Source organism: Aythya marila (genome assembly GCF_965140915.1).
Source record: "Aythya marila genome assembly, chromosome: 3".
NCBI classification, from domain to species: Eukaryota; Metazoa; Chordata; class Aves; order Anseriformes; family Anatidae; genus Aythya; species Aythya marila.
Window position 1 is genome coordinate 29,963,903 of NC_139044.1, and position 17,669 is coordinate 29,981,571.

Sequence of the window (17,669 nt, forward strand, 5' to 3'; positions counted from 1 at the left end):
AGAAAGTGACTGAGGAACAGCTTCAACACCCACCACTCAAAACAAACAAACAACAAACAAAAACCACCTGAAAATTGGTGAGGCTAACTGTTCCAGATAACTATAGCTGTGTGTGTGGAAGTGTAGAGGACAAAGCTCAGAACTGGAAGAGTGAAACATGGGAGATTGCATAGGTGACTTACCTCATGGCATTATCAGATTTAGAAAATACTAATTTTTTATCGTGGTCAGTTCTCTGGATAGTCTGAACAGCCTATTTACAGCAGGAAAGGATGCAAGGAAGTATAGCAGTGAACAAGTATATTGAAGTGTATAACATCTGAGGGTAGATTTGCTTTTTACTTGGCTGAGTGGAGATTAGTTATTTAGGCTTTTGATTAATCTATTGTAGGTGGTACCCAAATTACTTTGACTACTCGGATTGAGGTCTAGCCTATATTACATTAGAATTCTGAGCTTTTTTTGTGTGAAGTTAGTGGTTTCCTATAGTTGCTGCACTTGATAGAAACTCTTGCAGAGACTGCATGCAGTGCTTTACTGCAGCGCTGATTATTCAAGTGAAATTGCCATTTGTTCTTTGTTTCTGGGGAGTCTTTTGTGACATTGGCTGGTGACTGGAGTTGCTCTCTGCTCTTCCTGTTCCATGTAATTCAGTTTCTGGATTTGAAGTGTGGTGGGGAAGAAACTTAAAGCTGGCGTTGCATCAGAGGAATACCAGACCCGTGGGAAAAAAAGCTTTGGCATTAAATATGCATGCTCAGGTGTTCTCACACAGAAGGCAAATGTCATTATACCGTCTCTGTTATTACAGTGCTTTAGTATGTAAAGTTGGTTGTTCAGTAACGCCAGTACAATGAGCTCTGGGTGGGAAGGACTTTGAAATGTGAGCCTTGGAATAGTTATGACTCTTTCAATAATAGTTGCTGTTTTCAGTAAGATCTCTTTCATAATAGTGTAGTTAGCAGTGGATCCGATGTTGGTGTAGGTTGAGATATAACAAGTACAGAGAATCCTATGAATTCTTAAACTTCATTCCCTGGAGGAAAAAAGGCTTTTTTTTTCTTGTAAGTAAACATGGTAAATGTGGCAACTATAGGGGGGTTATTTAATCAATTAAATAGTACTTTAGTTTTAACCTCAACATTCTTGTTTAAACAAACCAATTAACAGTATTTTTGTAGGAGAGAAAAAACTGAGGTGAACGAATATGCTGGCTAGAGATGTGATGGCAACCATTTCAGCAATAAGATGCCAATAAAACAGTAGCAATTAGTTCAGACCATATTTAATATTAGTCTATTAATAAAAACTTCAAAAGCTTAGTGTTTCTCAGTGATAAATAACAGTTGTAGCCTAACTGTATAGGAGAAGATAAAGGTGAGAGTTGCAAATTTGGTCTGGAATATCTGAAAATGGTAGAACTCTGAAAGAACAATTCCTAATAAAAAGAGTGAGGAGGGGGTGTATGGAAAGCAAAAATACAGAGTCATCCAGGTGAATAAATCGTTGGTGCAGGTGGTATGTATTAGTTACCATGTTAACATGTTCCTGTGCCCTGTTTTTAGGGATCAAGCACAACAAGCAATGCTGTTTATAATGAAATAATAGAGAAAATCCATGTTGGTTGGTCATGTTATAGAAACACTAAGTTGTTAATAGAACCATTTCTGATGTTGGATAATGAGGAAAGGAGTTGCTGTTGCCAGTGGGCTTCAGACATGGTGCATATATAAGTGCCTCCATACTGTCCGTTCTATTTGTTTATTGGAATTATTGGAAGCTAGAATGGAGGAATGAGAGTGAAGCCAAAAACAGAACTCTGAAACTCTTGAAAGTGGTAAAACAGGCTACAGAAAAAACAGATGCATTGTGTGAGAAAGCGTGCACTTGCTTTCTGTGATGGGAGGTATGATATGTGCAATATCGTAGTGTAGGAAAAATGAATCCAGTGCGAAGTGGGAGTGAGGAGATTATCAGTGGAATTTGGAGGGAGTAGGTGGTGGTGAAGTAATACTTTAAATACCTTCAGGTTAAGGCGTAAGTCTTCAAGATCTTCATTTAAAAAAAAAAAAAAGATGAAGTGGTTCTTCTATATGGAGTTAATAGGAACACTGCTTTTACCCTCCTACTGCACACCTGCATGTGCACACTGCCTTACATTTTTACATGGAATTTGTTGCTTTAGCCTGATAGGCTGGTCTTTGGGAATATATTACTGCCTCTTCTGCTCCTTTCACAGTGTGTCCATGCCCAGAATGATCGTGGTGTAATTTAACCGTTGTGTGAGAGATGATAGGCACCTGCATTAGGGCAAGTTAGTAATAAAATGTAGAAATTCCCTAAAAATACATACAGCTGGAGAACTGTTGCTGTCATTGCCAATGTAAGCCATTCCTTAATCTTTAGTCATTTTCTTATAAAGGTATATCAGCGTTTCTTTATGTCATCCCCCAGCCGAGATTAAATGGCTTGCTTTTGGATGCAACAATCATCACTGTTAATAAAGCAGAATTGTGATCCTAGGATTTAAGCTAATTGGAGACTGTTAATGTTGGTAAGGCTTAGAAACAGACTTTAGGATTTCCTTTGGTATTTAATAAAACTCAGATTTTTTCATAGTTTTACAAAAAAAAAAAAATTAAAAATCATCGTCACGAGTTCTCCATGTAGTGATCTAGCCAAGTGTTTATATATTTATGCTAAGTTTCTCTAGCACTTCAGCGCTTCCAAGGTAATTTATGATTATGTATTTTTTCAAGTTATTTACAGGACTTAGAGCTCCTGCACGTGGACTGTTGCTGTTTGGCCCACCAGGAAATGGGAAGACAATGCTGGTGAGAAAACTCTACTGCATGCATGAGTTGGTGGGCTTAGAATGTAACCATGTGGGGTGGCTTTCAGTTTTTCTGCACTTGTTTTTCCAAGTAACCTTTATGTTGTGTAATTTAGAACTACTCTTAAAGTGCCATCTTTTATGGAAAAATTTAGATGTATTGTGCTTTAACTGGGAAGCTTGTTGGCGTTATGTCTGTACATTGCTCTGTGAATGCTGTTAGAACTTCTAGCAGAGCTCCTCCAGCTGTGTATGTGGAAAAAATGTAATGTCTAAATTTCATTTTCAGAGAGAATGAAAGTAACATGGTTAATTGTTTGTATAAAGCAGCACTTAAAAATAGTCTGCTCTCCACTAAAACATAGCAGAAATGTGAGTATTTTTTGGAACTGGGGAGAGAGCACAGTAGCAAGAAAGGAGTTGTCTGCCTTCCACACCGCTGTGTGAAAAATGCAAGTGCTGGAGAACTGCCTGGCTCCTTGTTTTACAGCCTGACGTGCAGGGTTGAGGGAGCTGGAGTGAAATGGCTGTGTAGCAGCCAGGGAACACTGTGTGTCCTGGTGCAGCTGAGCTAGGCACATCCTCCTGCATCACGTGGCAAGCTGCAGCTGCACGCTGCCTTTGCTGAAGCTATGAAACACATGAGCAGGAATGCTGAGCGGCTCACTTAGGCTCTTCTGTTAGGTTTACCTATTGGAACTCAATTGGTAATCAGTTCAAAACAAACAAAACCCACAACCCTCACCTCACCCCTGCCAAAAAAGCCCAGTAAAACCAGGGAACCATAACTTCTTGAGTATGGTGAGGCTGTTAAGGAAGAAGGTAATGCATTCTGGCTGAACTGATTCTTTTTTCTAGCTTTCCTCTGACAGCAATTTTTGTATAGATGGGATGAGGAGGAAAAAATAATAATTTTAACGTGGCTCAATTCAACTGCTATCCTAAGTTACCACTCTAAATAAGTCAAAACAGTTTTGAGTGCCTTCTCATGATACATTGAAAGAAGTTGGAGACTGGTATTCTTCAGTAAGCAAGTTGTAGTTGGCTGTGGAGATATGATTAGAGAAGTGTAAGGCAGTCTGGAAAATTCTATAGTGGTTCAGCTGCTTACCTATTCCTATTTGTAAGTGGCCTGTACAGAAGTTCTGTGAAGCATCTACAATGTATTCCCTCTGAAGGAATAGGGGTTTTCAAAGCACTGCTAAGAACATCAGTGAGAGCTACAGAGGTCTCGTCAATTTGATGTTTTAAAAAGTACTTTTCTGTCTTAGGCCAAAGCGGTTGCTGCAGAATCCAATGCCACTTTCTTCAATATAAGTGCAGCAAGCCTAACTTCAAAATATGTAAGTAAATTGTATTAATCTGAAAACACATGTGCTATAGTTGGGGCTTAAGAAGGCCAGGACTTCTGACAAGTCTTTGAACTGGTTGCATATAGTGAATATGAAGTCCTTAGAGAAGTGACTTGTGAAGTAAAAACAGTGGTTTGTGCTTGTGATAACTCAGTGTCAAAGGCTTTTTTTTGCAGTTCAGGATGATACTGGCTGTGATACGGAGGAGTGGTGGTTGTTTTTTCTTCTTTTAAGAAAATAATGGTCTAAGATCTCTCACGATTTAGGTACCAAAACCTCTTGATGTCCCAACTGGAATCATAAGTGAAGTTGTGTTATACACTTTTTTTTTGTCTTAAATATAACACTCAGCTACTGGTAACCTAGCTAGGCATGTACTAGCAGGTTAAGTGTGTTTGTTTTGTCAGCATATTTTTTTTTCTGGAAGTCCTTGTGTTAGGGGTCCTCTAATAAATGCTTTCTAAACTCCTTCCAAAAAACAGTTTATTGTTGTTTCAGGTGGGTGAAGGCGAGAAACTGGTGCGTGCTCTATTTGCAGTGGCAAGAGAACTTCAGCCTTCTATAATTTTTATTGGTAAGACGTTAAACGCTGTTGACCTTTTGTGTACTTCCTTAAACATTTTGATGACTTAAGTTTGAATTGCCAGGTGAACTACTTGGGGTAATTCTGTAGTGTAAAGGCAATGTCTTGGTTATGATATGCTGGCTAATCAGTTCCAACAGAACATGTTAGATCGCTACTATTTTAGTGCTGAGAGGGGAAAAAATAGCACCACGAACACACAGCCTTTACTACCTTTACAGAACAAGATCATTTTAATGTTAAACTTCAAACATAAAAATAGGCTTTGCTTGTCCTGAGTTACAGTTTATTATCCAGCAGGATTTTTTTTATCTGATCTATGGTTTGTATTGCATATTTAAATGACAACGCACAGCAGCATGGTAAGTCTAGTCAGAAAATTAGACAAGCTTTTAATGTCTGCTTATATATTAAAGATAGATGTGTCTGTCTCCTACAGAAAAAAGAAAATTTGATCTTTCTTGCTGGAGCCCTATATTAGTGAAAGAACTTAAGGAGCTATGAAGACTTCAGTGTTGTCTGCATAACTAAGGTGTATTTCTTCTGTTGTTTTTTTAGATGAAGTTGATAGCCTTCTGTGTGAAAGACGAGAAGGTGAACATGATGCCAGTAGGCGTCTAAAAACAGAATTTTTAATAGAATTTGATGGCGTAAGTATATAGTCCTAGGTGTTGCTTGATTTAGCAGAATTGGCCAACATAGTAGATGCCAGTAGAGGTTGCAGATGAAGCACAAATTCTATTTAGCTGCTGTTTTTTTCTCCAGTGTCCCCACACCACCCCCTTGGCTGGCAAACTTTTTTTTTATTGCTGTTAGTTTTTTGCCTGCGTACTACAATGTTCTGGAAAATTTGGTCTGAGTTGAAAGGTAGGAGACGGTAATCTGGAGCTGAAATAATGGGTTGAACAGAGAAAAGAGAGGAAAGGATAACAAATGGCTATAATAAAGGAACTTTGAGAACAAATGATTTTACAGAGCAAGGACACTTGGGAGGGTTAGGCAGAGGTGAATCTTTGTTTGCAATTGCATGTTTCTTTTTGGTAAATAGAAGAGAATCAAATGAGTTTTAACCAGTATCCTTTTTTTTCTTTAAGGGATCTGCATCATAAAAGTGCACTTTGTTAAGGGGTAACGTGAGACTTAAGTGATGATTTCAGACAGACTAGTGCAGATCATTGGTATACACAATTTATTAAAATTTTTTACTTTTTTATTATTATGCCCTTAAAATATTATTTATATAAAAGCCAAGTTAATTGCCTTTAAAAACAGTAAAATCCCATCAGTGCACTGAATGCATAACAAGTCACTAACTAAATGATGTTAACTGAAAGCTGTCTTGCCTTTCTGTGTTATGTAGGTGCAGTCTTCTGGAGAGGACAGAATACTTGTGATGGGAGCAACAAACAGGCCACAGGAGCTTGATGATGCTGTTCTCAGGTATCAAAACGTCTCTTCTCTTCTTTGAATGCAATCATATGATGCTTGTTTTATGAACAGCAGGTTTTGATGTTTAGTATCCTGCTTGTTCTAAGTCTTGGACTAATTAGGCAAAATTGTTTGGCAAAAGAAAATTATTTACCTTCTCAAGGAGGTGCTTGTCTCTTCTCTTTTGGGATACATCTGTGCAAGGATGGCAGTCTTCCTGTTGTCTAACACAGCAGTGCCTGTGGAGACTAACTCAGCGTTTTCTAACTCTCACATATCTTACATACTGCTTCTTTTATGTTTGGAACTTAATGACAGGCTGAAGAAAGAAATGTCATGAATGAAATCTAGTATTTCTTCCGTGCAAATATTGGACTTTCAGTGTCACCTGTGGTTGAAGATCTTGCTGTAGATTTGCCTTAGGACTTTTTTTTGCTGCAAATTCTCGTATTTGCTTCTCTTCATTTTTGATTGAGGAAAATAGGCACTGTCTGAACAAATGAATTGCATTTTTAATAATTCAAAAGTCCTCCTGTGAGGAGATGCTTCATTTATTTATTTATTTATTTATGCTGGTAGTCAGTGATATATTTACCTTTAGATTGTTTTCTCTTTGGAAGGAGTTTCATGACTTCAAGAAGAGTAAGGTGACACCAGCAGCTCATGCATGTTATTTGTTTAATTTGTAGTTCTACTCTCTAGAATTAGATTATGTAAGTGAAATTGACATATCTATCAAACCTAGATCTGTATGCACCACAAAACTATAGAAGTATATGTATTTATATATGTGTTTTTTTCCTAGACGATTCACTAAACGGGTATATGTATCTTTACCAAATGAGGAAGTAAGTATTGGTTTCCATGTATTTTCTTCAATTTTAGATCAATTGTATTTGAAAGAAAAACAAAACAATCCCCCAAAAAGCATTTTGTACATTATCCTTAACTAGCCCTAATGGATGACTGTTGTTTTTTTTTAATTTAACTTCTGACCCAGCTTGGCCGTATACACTGTGTTTTAATTCTGGCAACTACGTTAATCAGTTGCGTTTTTCTACCCTTGATATTAGCAAATCTGGTAGTATCTACTTAGCTAGTGCGGTGTTGCCTTACATACAGGCAGGCATTGACAAGTCTGAAATATGGCATGCAGAAGCAGGTTTGTTTGGCTAGGGGAGTGTTTATTGCAAAAGATGAAAGTAGCTCTCTTAATATTTTTTTGCTGAACAGCAATTTAGGGCTTTTGATGAGGATTGTAACATTCTTATTATTTAGTGCCTTTTTAGAGCAAGCATGACCCTTGTCCTCATTATTAGCAAATCCCTATCTCTTCCTCTGGGGAGATTATCGTGTACAGTCTAATCCACAAAAGCTCTATAGGCAAGTTTAAACCAGTGAAGCGCAAAAGCTAACCTGACAAACAGATAGTTCTGTTGTTGCAATTTTGTGTATCATAAAAATCAGTTTTTACATATAAATCTGTTTTCTTTTTTTCTTCAGACAAGGTTGATTTTGCTAAGAAATCTTCTAAGCAAGCAAGGAAGTCCATTGACCCAAAAAGAGTTGGCACAACTAGCTAGGTAAGAATTCTGTAACTATACTAAATAAATACTTATCTACTAAATTCATTCAGACTGTTTTATTCATTCCAAATGTAACTGATGTTGTTGATCATACAAAAGTGATAAAACTTACTGTCAATGCATTAGATGTATTTTAGGAAGGTTTCAGGCTGTAGGAAATTGTTTTCCTATACCCTTGTATACATGTGTGCTTGTTTTTTCCCTGTACTAACTGGCTAGGCTTCTGATGTTGAAACATGCTGTTCTGTACTTCTTTCTGCGGAGATGAGAGGGAGATGCTTCTCTCCACTAATCCCTCAGGCAGTCCAGCTCTCCTCCATGATGCAAATACTGGTTTTGCATTGCTTATGCATTTCAAAAGCAACTTTTCTTTGGTTGTCTGCTGGGTTTATTAAAGATATTACCAACATAACAGAGCAAGCACTGGATAATTTTAGGTTCTTCTCAATTTCAGGTATGTTTGGAAAAATGCAAGTTAAAGGCCTTTCCTATGACAAAGCTAAGTGTTGTGTTTTGTTTTTCATCATTAAGGTTGACACAGCAGTGCTGTTCTCCATCTTCAGAAGCAAATGTAGTGGGTGTGAAGGAAGGTAGACTAACAAGTAGGTAAAGTGCCTTGGGCAGGAAGGAGTAAAAACTGACTGTGAGTAACCACGTATTCAAGTGGATGTACTTCAGTCTCTGTTTCTGTTTGTGGTAGTACACAAGAGGCGAGTACACTACTGGGTGTGGCATTTGTCAGCCTCTTAATAATGTTACAGAAACTTGGCGTATAATCCACCTGAATAAGTACTTTGTAATTCAGGGATGCTAGCTGAGGCCATACTTAGGCTGCAGTGATAGCTAGCTGGAGGAAGAAGGCAGTGATTTGTATTCTAACTGCAAATTTACACACCAAATTACAAATGCAACTTAAGTACACTTCTTCTGGAAGAATTTAGACAAAAGACCAAAGTCAAGAGCCTTGTGTGTTCCATCTCATCTTTTTTTCCGCTCCAGAAGAAACAGGAATTTAACCTTCTTTATGATGCTGTGAACTTCCTTCTCTCCTCTGCAATTCCTTGTAAACTATAACATTTATTTATCTCCAGAAGACAGGGCTATGAAGTTTATTATAGAATATCCCAATTTGGAAGAGACCCACGAGGATCATTAAGTCCAACTTCTGACCACCTAAGAGTTAACCCAAATGTGAGCGCTGTCCCAACACTTAGAATCATAGAATCACTTCTTTGAATTGTTTTTTCTTTTTCTTTAGGTAATCCTTACTTCTTTTCACCTGTATTAGCAGTATTTGTGGCTTCTCAGTTCAGTGGAGAGCTTTAATCTTTGAAATATTTAAGGCTTCAACATGGGAATAAGTTGACAAGTTAGACTTCAGCTATGAGAGAGAACTGTTTTCCATTGTGTACACTGTAGGAGGCAGTTTCGGTTCTCTACTAAGATGCAGACTGCCAATCCTGAGAATTGCTTGCCAAGTACATTGAGAATATAGTCTATCTTACTGAGTATTCAACACTGGAAAAAGGTCTTCCACCAAAATTAATGCTGTTTGTACTGCAGCTTGCTAAGCAACAAGGTGCTGCTCTTCAGACTTGTAGTTACTCTGCTGAATTAATAGAATGTTTTCTTTTCTGGCATCCACTAGTCAGCTCCTGCTGTTGCTTTCCACAAAAGGCATACTGTGAAACTATCACTTTCAAACCCAAACGCTATTAGATTTTTAGTAATGCCTGCTTTTACCCTTTGTATGGCTCCAGTGTCGACCAGAAGTTTTATTCAGAAAACAGGTCACCTGATCAAATCATCATAGATGCGTGGTATTGGATTCTCATTGTATTGATTTACAGGACAGTTACTTTTTGGTTTTATACTCATCTGCAGCAAATCGTGACAAAGTGGTGGTAGGACATTCTTGTAACAGAAGTAGTAATGTTCTTGGGGTTAGTTTTCATCTGCAAATCTTAGTTGGCTGCTCTTTTTACTTTCCTTAGCAAATTATGCAGGACTTGAATATCTGTACCTAAATTTAAGCTAGAGAAGACTTTTAAATATAAATCACCTAAGTTGAATGCACTTGTCGGTTATTAATGTGGTTTATTGAACTCGCAAAACCAACATTTTAATAGTATTCTTTTTCTGATTAAGTAACATGTTAACCATGTGTAATTAAAATATTTAAGCATTTAAAGCTTTTTATTTTTCCTTTCTCCCTACTTTTTGCTTTTACAAAGAATGACAGATGGATACTCTGGGAGTGATTTAACTGCGTTAGCAAAGGATGCAGCACTGGGTCCTATCCGAGGTAAGCTGGATGGCTTTATATTTAGGCTTTGCAAAAACTCAGTGCCCTTGGAGACTTTGAAATGTTAATTTAGAGTGGTTGATTAACAATGTATGCATTAAGGTATGCAGGCTTTACTTTGGCAAATCAATTCCCATGCAAGTCCATTTTGAGAAGAGACTGCATAATGTTTCTTCCACCTGTTCCTGGTTTCCAAATAAAACGTTTTTTAAATGTCTTTAATGTCAGCCTTGGCAATCCCATCTATGTTTCTTTTTCCTGTGCCCTCAGAGCAAAAAATGTGCTGTAATATGTTGATACCATAACAGTATTTCAAGTAGAAAACTGTAGAATGGTGAAGAGTGATAGAATGATTAGAACACCCCCAGCCCCCGTACTGTGTATGGCAAGATATGTAATCTTACGTGCGCTGCCTGATTTGATTTTTATATGCTTGGCTAATGGTAGCTTTCAGTTCCCTGAGAATTATGCATGTTTTCAGGCTGGGGAGGGTTGTAGATTCCAGGAATAAAATGGTGGAGGGCAGCTGTTATGTTTGGATGGTGTTCCTGTACTTTCTGAGGAAGGAAGTAGTTCTGCCTAACGCCTTGTACAATATCTGCAATGAATCAGTGTGGGAGGAGCCTGGGTAGGAGTTGATAAATGGGGAGGAAGGAGAGGAGAAATATCACAGTCCTGTACAGGAGGTTATGTTGAGGCAGGGGGAGGTATAAGTCATAGCTGTGGTTTTTTTTTTTCAGGTTAAACTACTTCTATCATGCTTTAGCTCACAGAAGTGATGAGTTTTCCTATGAAACTCAATGGTCTGTCTTTATTTTTACAGAATTAAAACCAGAACAGGTGAAGAACATGTCTGCCAGTGAGGTATGCTATTCCAGCAGTTCTGTTTCCCCTTTTGAATGGAACGTATGCTCAGCAGGCATTTGTCATGTAGTCAAATAGTGATTGAGAAGAAAACTCTGTGCTTAGATGTCCGAGGTTCTTTGCATGGTTTTGGTTATCACACTTAGGAGCACCTCTTTCTGATAATAGGCTTCTGCTTTTCATAGTTTCATGTAACTGCCCTATCTTTCTCTCACACTGAATTGCAACTTCATGTTACCTTCCAGATGATGTCAGAGGCATGACTTTCATTTTCTTGGTGTTACTCCCCCAAAACCTTCCTGGAATTATTACATCAAATTATTATTTTTTTCCCAGCTTTACATAAGACAAGTCATCTTAGGAAGAATGTCTGAGTGATTTTAAAACAGATCTGTTTTTATTTATAAACATAAAGAAAAAAGAGATTAGTCCTCTATATAAAAATTTCTTTTCAAAATGTACGTGGAAACGACAGTTATGTAGGGAAAACTATGAAGAACTTTATTTCCATGTTGCTTTCTACATTAAGCCTTAGAGCATGGCTAAGGCTACAAAGACATGAAAGGATTTCTTCCAGGAAGAACAGTCCCTTTTTTGTGAATGCAAGTTTCCCTCCCATAGTTTGGAAACTCCAGTCCCAACAAAACCTGGGGGATCTTCACCAGTTATAATGTTAATACTTGTTTAACAATGAGACTGCTCTTCCATGCACTTTGCTCATCTTCCACCTACTCTCCTGGTCTGCAGAGCTTTACCACAAAGACTTTAAAAAGTCACATGTCCAACTACTCTTCACTCAGTCCTGTGCCCTAATAGGCACTGGCTTGCACCACCTAGTGGAATAGGAAGTAGTAACACAGTTTCATATGCTATTAAGTCTGACATGACTACCAAATGTTACAATAAAACTCTAAATGCTGATAATCTTAATTTACAAAAGACTTATGTGTCAGATCAGATGAAGCATCCCTAGAACGTTGTTTGTTAAAAGTGAATACTAAATTACTTCGTGAATAAACTGAAGGGCATAAACCACTTGTGACCTAGAGGTATTTCACTTTTCTTTTAGATGAGAAATATCAAATTATCAGATTTCACCGAGTCGTTGAAGAAGATAAAGCGCAGTTTGAGCCCTCAGACCCTGGAAGCATATATTCGCTGGAACAAGGACTTTGGAGATACCACAGTGTGAAACACGACTTGCTGTGAAACAAAGTGCTGCCTGAGGAGCAATTGGTACAGGCTACTGGAAAGCAAACAGTTTACAGGACTTTACAGATCTTTAAGTATCTGCATTAAAACTTGAGAGCAAGAAGAAATTATATAATGTGAAATGTGTTCATCAAAGCCTCCTTACCATTTAGGGAGGATTTACACACTGTAAGTAAGAGCACAATAGGACTTGGGATAAGATTCCTAGCAATCTGATCATAGTTTGAACAATAATATGTGTATTTTGTTTCAGCTAGAGGGCTCTGATGATATTTATCATTGGATGACCTTTTCCTTATGTTCTGTGTGTTATCTTTGTTTTTAATTTTGCCATGACACACTAATGTCTGGCTTTCTTCCTGACAACTACTAATTTACAGTTGGATTTTTGTAAACTTCGGCTGTTTTTGACTTTTTTTTACCCTTAATGTGCCAAATAAAACGATTTCCCTATGCAAAGACAAAGAACAGCACTGGGAGATTAAGATTATTAAAATGTAAAATGCAGCTGGTCTGTTATTATTTGTCTTTTTGTTTAGTTGTAATGTGACTGCATTGTTCACAGAACAGTTTTAAAAAAGACCTTTGATAGCAGAACAGCAAAAAAGCGTATAAAACCAGTTCAAACTGTTTTAAAAAAAAAGACTAAATAAAAAATAGACTAAGACATTCATTTACTGGCAGTATTTTCTCTTCATGCATTTTGTAACGCTTCCATTGGTAGAATGTTAGCTTACGCTTATGGTGTATGACTTGAAGCCCAGCTGATGTCTGAGAGAGTAAGTGATGCTAATTGTCAAGTTTGAGAAACAACGTGTTTCTACTTTGTATTTTGGTCTGGTCTGGTTACAGTAATTGAAAGTAAAATTTCCATTGTGATAATTTTTTTTAATCTACACATGTAAGCATTAAAACAAGGCTACATGTTTAATACACGGCACACATTAATGTTTTTATAGCTTTCATATGTTTTGGATTATGTATTAAAGTATGAAACACTCGACTGATCTGCTTTTTTAAAAGAAACTGCATCTTTGTACAAATACTTGGTTTTTTATTATATAAATGACAAGCTTTTAGAAAAACACAAGTGATAGCCTTTAAATACTGTAATAAAGGAAAACATCCTTGCCTTTACTTCTAAAGGCCTGACATCTTGTTTACAAATTCTGCATCAATTAAACACTGAGATGTTTGTAAGGCAGAATACTAGTTCCTTGTTAGAACAGTTTTAAATTTAAAAAAAAAAAAAAAGACAACTCTCCAAACTTAGTGATGTTACAAAGTTGCATATTGTTTACAGTTGTTTTTAACTAATTTGATTTATTTATTTTGTTTGCTCTTGGTCTTAACAGGAAATTTTGTTCTTAGCTTTTCCTTATTTTTTTTATTGGTAGGAGTAAGTCTTAAATATTTCTGGGACTACTCATCTGAAAAATTGACTATATATAATATATTTTATATATGTGAAAAAGACATAGCTGATGCAGTGCAAATATAGTAATACCAGCAGAGGACTCAGTGCTTACTGTGTGGTATTAGTTAAAAAAAAAAAAAAAAAATAGCAGAAGCTGTATAAAAATTGAGACACACACGCAATATGTTTGGTATTCTGTTTTTTGAACCAGGGATGCTTTTAACTTATTTCATTGTTTTTAATATAAGAGAAGATTGTGTTACACTAGTATGCCTTTTGAAATAGTCTAACCAAACCAATTCTAGCCTTCTAAGGGTATGACTCTATAAAATGTATGTCTGGTGTAAATGAAATGTGATTTCTGTTCCCCTGATTCACCTTCCTGGAGAAGTAAGAAATGTTAAAAGATTTCAGTTTCTCAGATCTCATGTCTTGGTTGCTTTGCCTTAGTTCTGTCTTCAGTAGAGTATCTTTGTCTAAGATTCCTGGCTGACTTTATATGTATTTGTCATAGACTTCGTAGTGCTAAATACAGATACTATTTTATTACCATCTGCCAAAAAGCTAAGTAAGGCCCCCAGTCTTCCCATTGGTATAGTTTGTAAATTTTCACTGAGATCCTTAGCAAATGGGGACCTCTAAAACCAGAAGCGTTACCTTCAGTGTTCTTAAATATTCGTTATCAAACTCAATTTTCCTTCATTTAATTTTGAGGAATATACTGGTATTGATTTCAAATGTGTGTTGGCATGTGATAGGTACCTGAAGAGTAGGGGCAGAGCTTCCCATCTGCTAAAACAGTAGCAGCATGCAGCACGAAGGGTCATAAGTCTGAGCTGCTACCTCAGAAAGAAATTAGTCCTTTCACTTGTTTGTATGACCAGATTGTGTCAGGAGTCTCTGCGTGATGTTGTACTGCTTTTTGGTACCTATCCTGCCGGGATTGTTTCCTGCCTAATGGCTGAACCTGAAGCTCTATGAATGACTCCTGAAATGCAGTAATAAGAACTTAATCTTGTTCTGCAACATCAATTTGCCCCACAGCTGCTGGATTTTAAGTCCATGGCCAAGTGCCATTTGGTTCATAAATCGCATTTACACTATTTTCTGAATAGTGTCTTTGAATAATAATTATGTTCCCCTCAAGGTGTTACATCACATTTTCTGGTTTCTTGTGCTACATATACTAATTCCCAACACAGTGATTTTCATCTGCATGCTAGATTAACAGTGTATGAAGGATCTAAAAACAAAAAAATCCATAAATCTATGGTATTTTTATATAGAACTTCACAACCATATTTGCCATAAAATCAGATTATGTTCTAATACATAATTTTGAATTAGCACAGGATTATCAGTACAGCAGCCTGGATGTTTTTAACCTTTATAAAGGGTAGGATTGCATTACCTCTCTATTGCATTAACTCTCTAAACTGTCTTTATTTTCTTCATTTTCCTGAACCTGCCCATTACTAATGAATGAGTGACTTGACCTACTTCTTTGAGATGATTAGGAAGCAGCTTGTCTGGCCCTCTGCATGTGTTTTACTGATGTAAAATTTAACAGTCCTGACTGGAGGGAAGGGGAAAAAAAAAGTAGAACAAGCCCCTTTTGTTTTTTGACAACCTTCCTTACACATCTTTGCCTCTTATTAAGCAGGAAATGCCTGTTCTGTGCTTCTGCCTGTTGGTAACAAAATGTGCTAAGGCAGAAGGTTACTGCTTCTGGTGGCAAAACAGTAGGGGGGGAAATATGAAGCACTGTATGTATGCTCTTCCTTAAAATGAGAGTATCTCGTGTTATGATGTTCCCTTTATTAATGTTGACTCTTGTGGAGAGTACATGAAACTTATACTGGTTCTCTTCATGTGGCTAAGAAAATAATATGGAACATGAAATAGAAGCTGAAACCTTGAACTAGGATATTTATGCACATAGTCTATTCTGCTCTCTCTTAGATTTATGGAGTTCAGTACATTAGGAAGAGGTTTCAGGGCAGAATGCTTATCTCTGACTACATCAGAAAGTCGGGCACTAATACAGTTTTGTTGAATATGGCCCTGCAAATTGCTTTATGTAGATAACAAATGTGATAGCAACACTTGAAAACTGAGAAGAATGGAATCTCTGAATGGAGAAGGAAGTGCTTGTCACTGCACGAATTAGAGGCACATGCTGATGACACTGTTAGACTCTCTTGAATGTGATTAAAATGATGGTTTTTATGCATACAACTTCCTGTGACAATTAAACTTACCTTCTGGTGTAGAATAAGTTTCTGTTGTTGTTTTGTTTTTGTTGTTGTTGTTTTGTTTTTTCCTATTCTAAACAAGCAGGTTTTAGCACCGGTTGGCACTGCTACAGGGTACACTTTGTGAAATTTCAGTACAAGGCACCACCGGGAATACTGAAGCCAGATATGTTGCCAAATTTAACTGAAATATCCGTTCTGCAACTGATATGGAAAGCACCATTCTACTTAAGACTTGCTTAACCATCTGTGGTGAAACTTCGTGCCCTAGATTTGTCTACTGCTTTCCTACCCAAGACAGGGATAATGCGTAGTTGTGCCTAAGATAAGTTTAGCTTTTCTAACGCTTTAGCGATGCTTCTGCATGTGGCAGCTCTGGGAGATGGCAAGCACTGGCACTATTGTAGGTTACAGACCTTCACTGATTCTGTAGCAGTCTTAGGCTCCTATATTTTTAGTGTCGGGGTCCTCTACCAGCTATCAGAAATAGAATGAAATGTAGCAGGCAGGTAGTACATGCAAGAAGTTACTTTGGTCATGGTGCTAATTAGAGGCAGTTGCTGATTTCACTGTTAGATTCTCCTGAGCTGCGGTTCAGTGTTGAAGGATGTTGTTTCATCTACTTGAATTTCCATGCTTGGAGTAACTGTTGGTCATCCTAAGAGATGACCAGTAGATTTTTTTTTCCTTTAAATACTGTAACTGTAATTTAACAGGATGTTGAAGTAAACTTTAGTTTCCTACAAAGACAGGATCATCTAAAGTAAATGTGTATTACGTTCTTACTCCTTCTCTTGTAAATTAACTGTTTTGGTGAAAACTGTGTAACTTGTCAATAACTACCTCCTGAGTTCAGCAATAATTGGCAAGGTAAACACTCTTGTGGGGGTTAAATGTATTGGCTAAACCCTGTGGGTCAAATCAGAATGCTTCAGTTTCTTTTGATTTGCAAATTCTTGACATGATACCTGGTGATCAGTTGTAAGATTTTTTTTTTTGTCTTCATAAGAAGCACTTTTAAAAGTTCTGTTTCAGAGGAGTGACTTTGAGAAAAGATCAACATTATTAGTAGATGGTTAATACAGGTATATTCTTTGAGGATGCTAAAGGTGTTGCCTCTCAGATCTGCAGGACTTTTATTATTTTCTGCCGTTAGAACTGGGAAATACTTTATCTAATACTTGAATGCCTATCAAAGGCACTGGGAACACAAACTGTTCTTGCCACGATTCTTTTTTTTTTTTTTTTTTTTATCTATGTGGAAGGCTAGTCAATGTTTTTCAGCAATCTGGACTAAAGAGACAAAAACCAAAGGTGGAGACAAAACAACTGCCCCCATTAAATACCATTGAGGGACTCCTGTTTAGGATGCGGTTAATTCTTGTATTTTGTTGTTTTGAAGGACTTTTGCTTCGGAGTGTTCTTTTAAGAATGTTTTTGGAAATGTTAAACACAATTTTATTAATAAGTGATGTAAAAAAAAGCATGATGAGCAGTCACATAGCTTTAGCTTCACAATAAAATGTTGCATTTATCCTGTTCTTACTGTTCTCTTGTCTGTTTATCAGATAAATGTCCAAAACTAAGAACCTTTGCATTAAACCTGAAGCCTATAAAATTACTGCTGTTTTTTAAAAAACAAAGTGTATGCCAGATGATGGAACACTAAATCATCAATACCTCAATTTCTAAAGGACGTGAGTCGATTCTTAAAACTAATGCAAACAAGTGCTACCTCTTAAATCTGTTGAGACTGAACACATGCTTCTCTTAGTCTTGCTAAAACTAGAGTGGAAAACAGGAGCTTTCACATCAAAATTAGTCATTTTGTGTG

The 17,669-nt window shown here is 37.0% G+C and overlaps 1 protein-coding gene across 6 annotated transcripts in view; it reads left to right on the forward strand.

The window, feature by feature from the left end:
* Positions 1-17,408, forward strand: part of SPAST (spastin) — a 36,107-nt gene extending 18,699 nt beyond the window's left edge. For 5 of the 6 annotated variants that reach the window (XM_082757610.1, XM_082757612.1, XM_082757611.1 and 2 more), the window contains 10 exons: positions 2,760-2,834; positions 4,105-4,176; positions 4,684-4,759; positions 5,327-5,418; positions 6,129-6,208; positions 7,002-7,044; positions 7,700-7,779; positions 10,017-10,087; positions 10,911-10,951; positions 12,021-17,408. In XM_082757610.1, the coding sequence (XP_082613736.1) occupies positions 2,760-2,834; positions 4,105-4,176; positions 4,684-4,759; positions 5,327-5,418; positions 6,129-6,208; positions 7,002-7,044; positions 7,700-7,779; positions 10,017-10,087; positions 10,911-10,951; positions 12,021-12,143 (753 nt within the window). In that variant the 3' untranslated portion in view covers positions 12,144-17,408. Of the gene's footprint in view, positions 1-2,759; positions 2,835-4,104; positions 4,177-4,683; positions 4,760-5,326; positions 5,419-6,128; positions 6,209-7,001; positions 7,045-7,699; positions 7,780-8,236; positions 9,041-10,016; positions 10,088-10,910; positions 10,952-12,020 lie in introns of those variants that run through there. The other variant, XR_014317258.1, reaches the window with a different exon arrangement.
* The last annotated feature ends 261 nt before the right edge of the window (positions 17,409-17,669 follow it).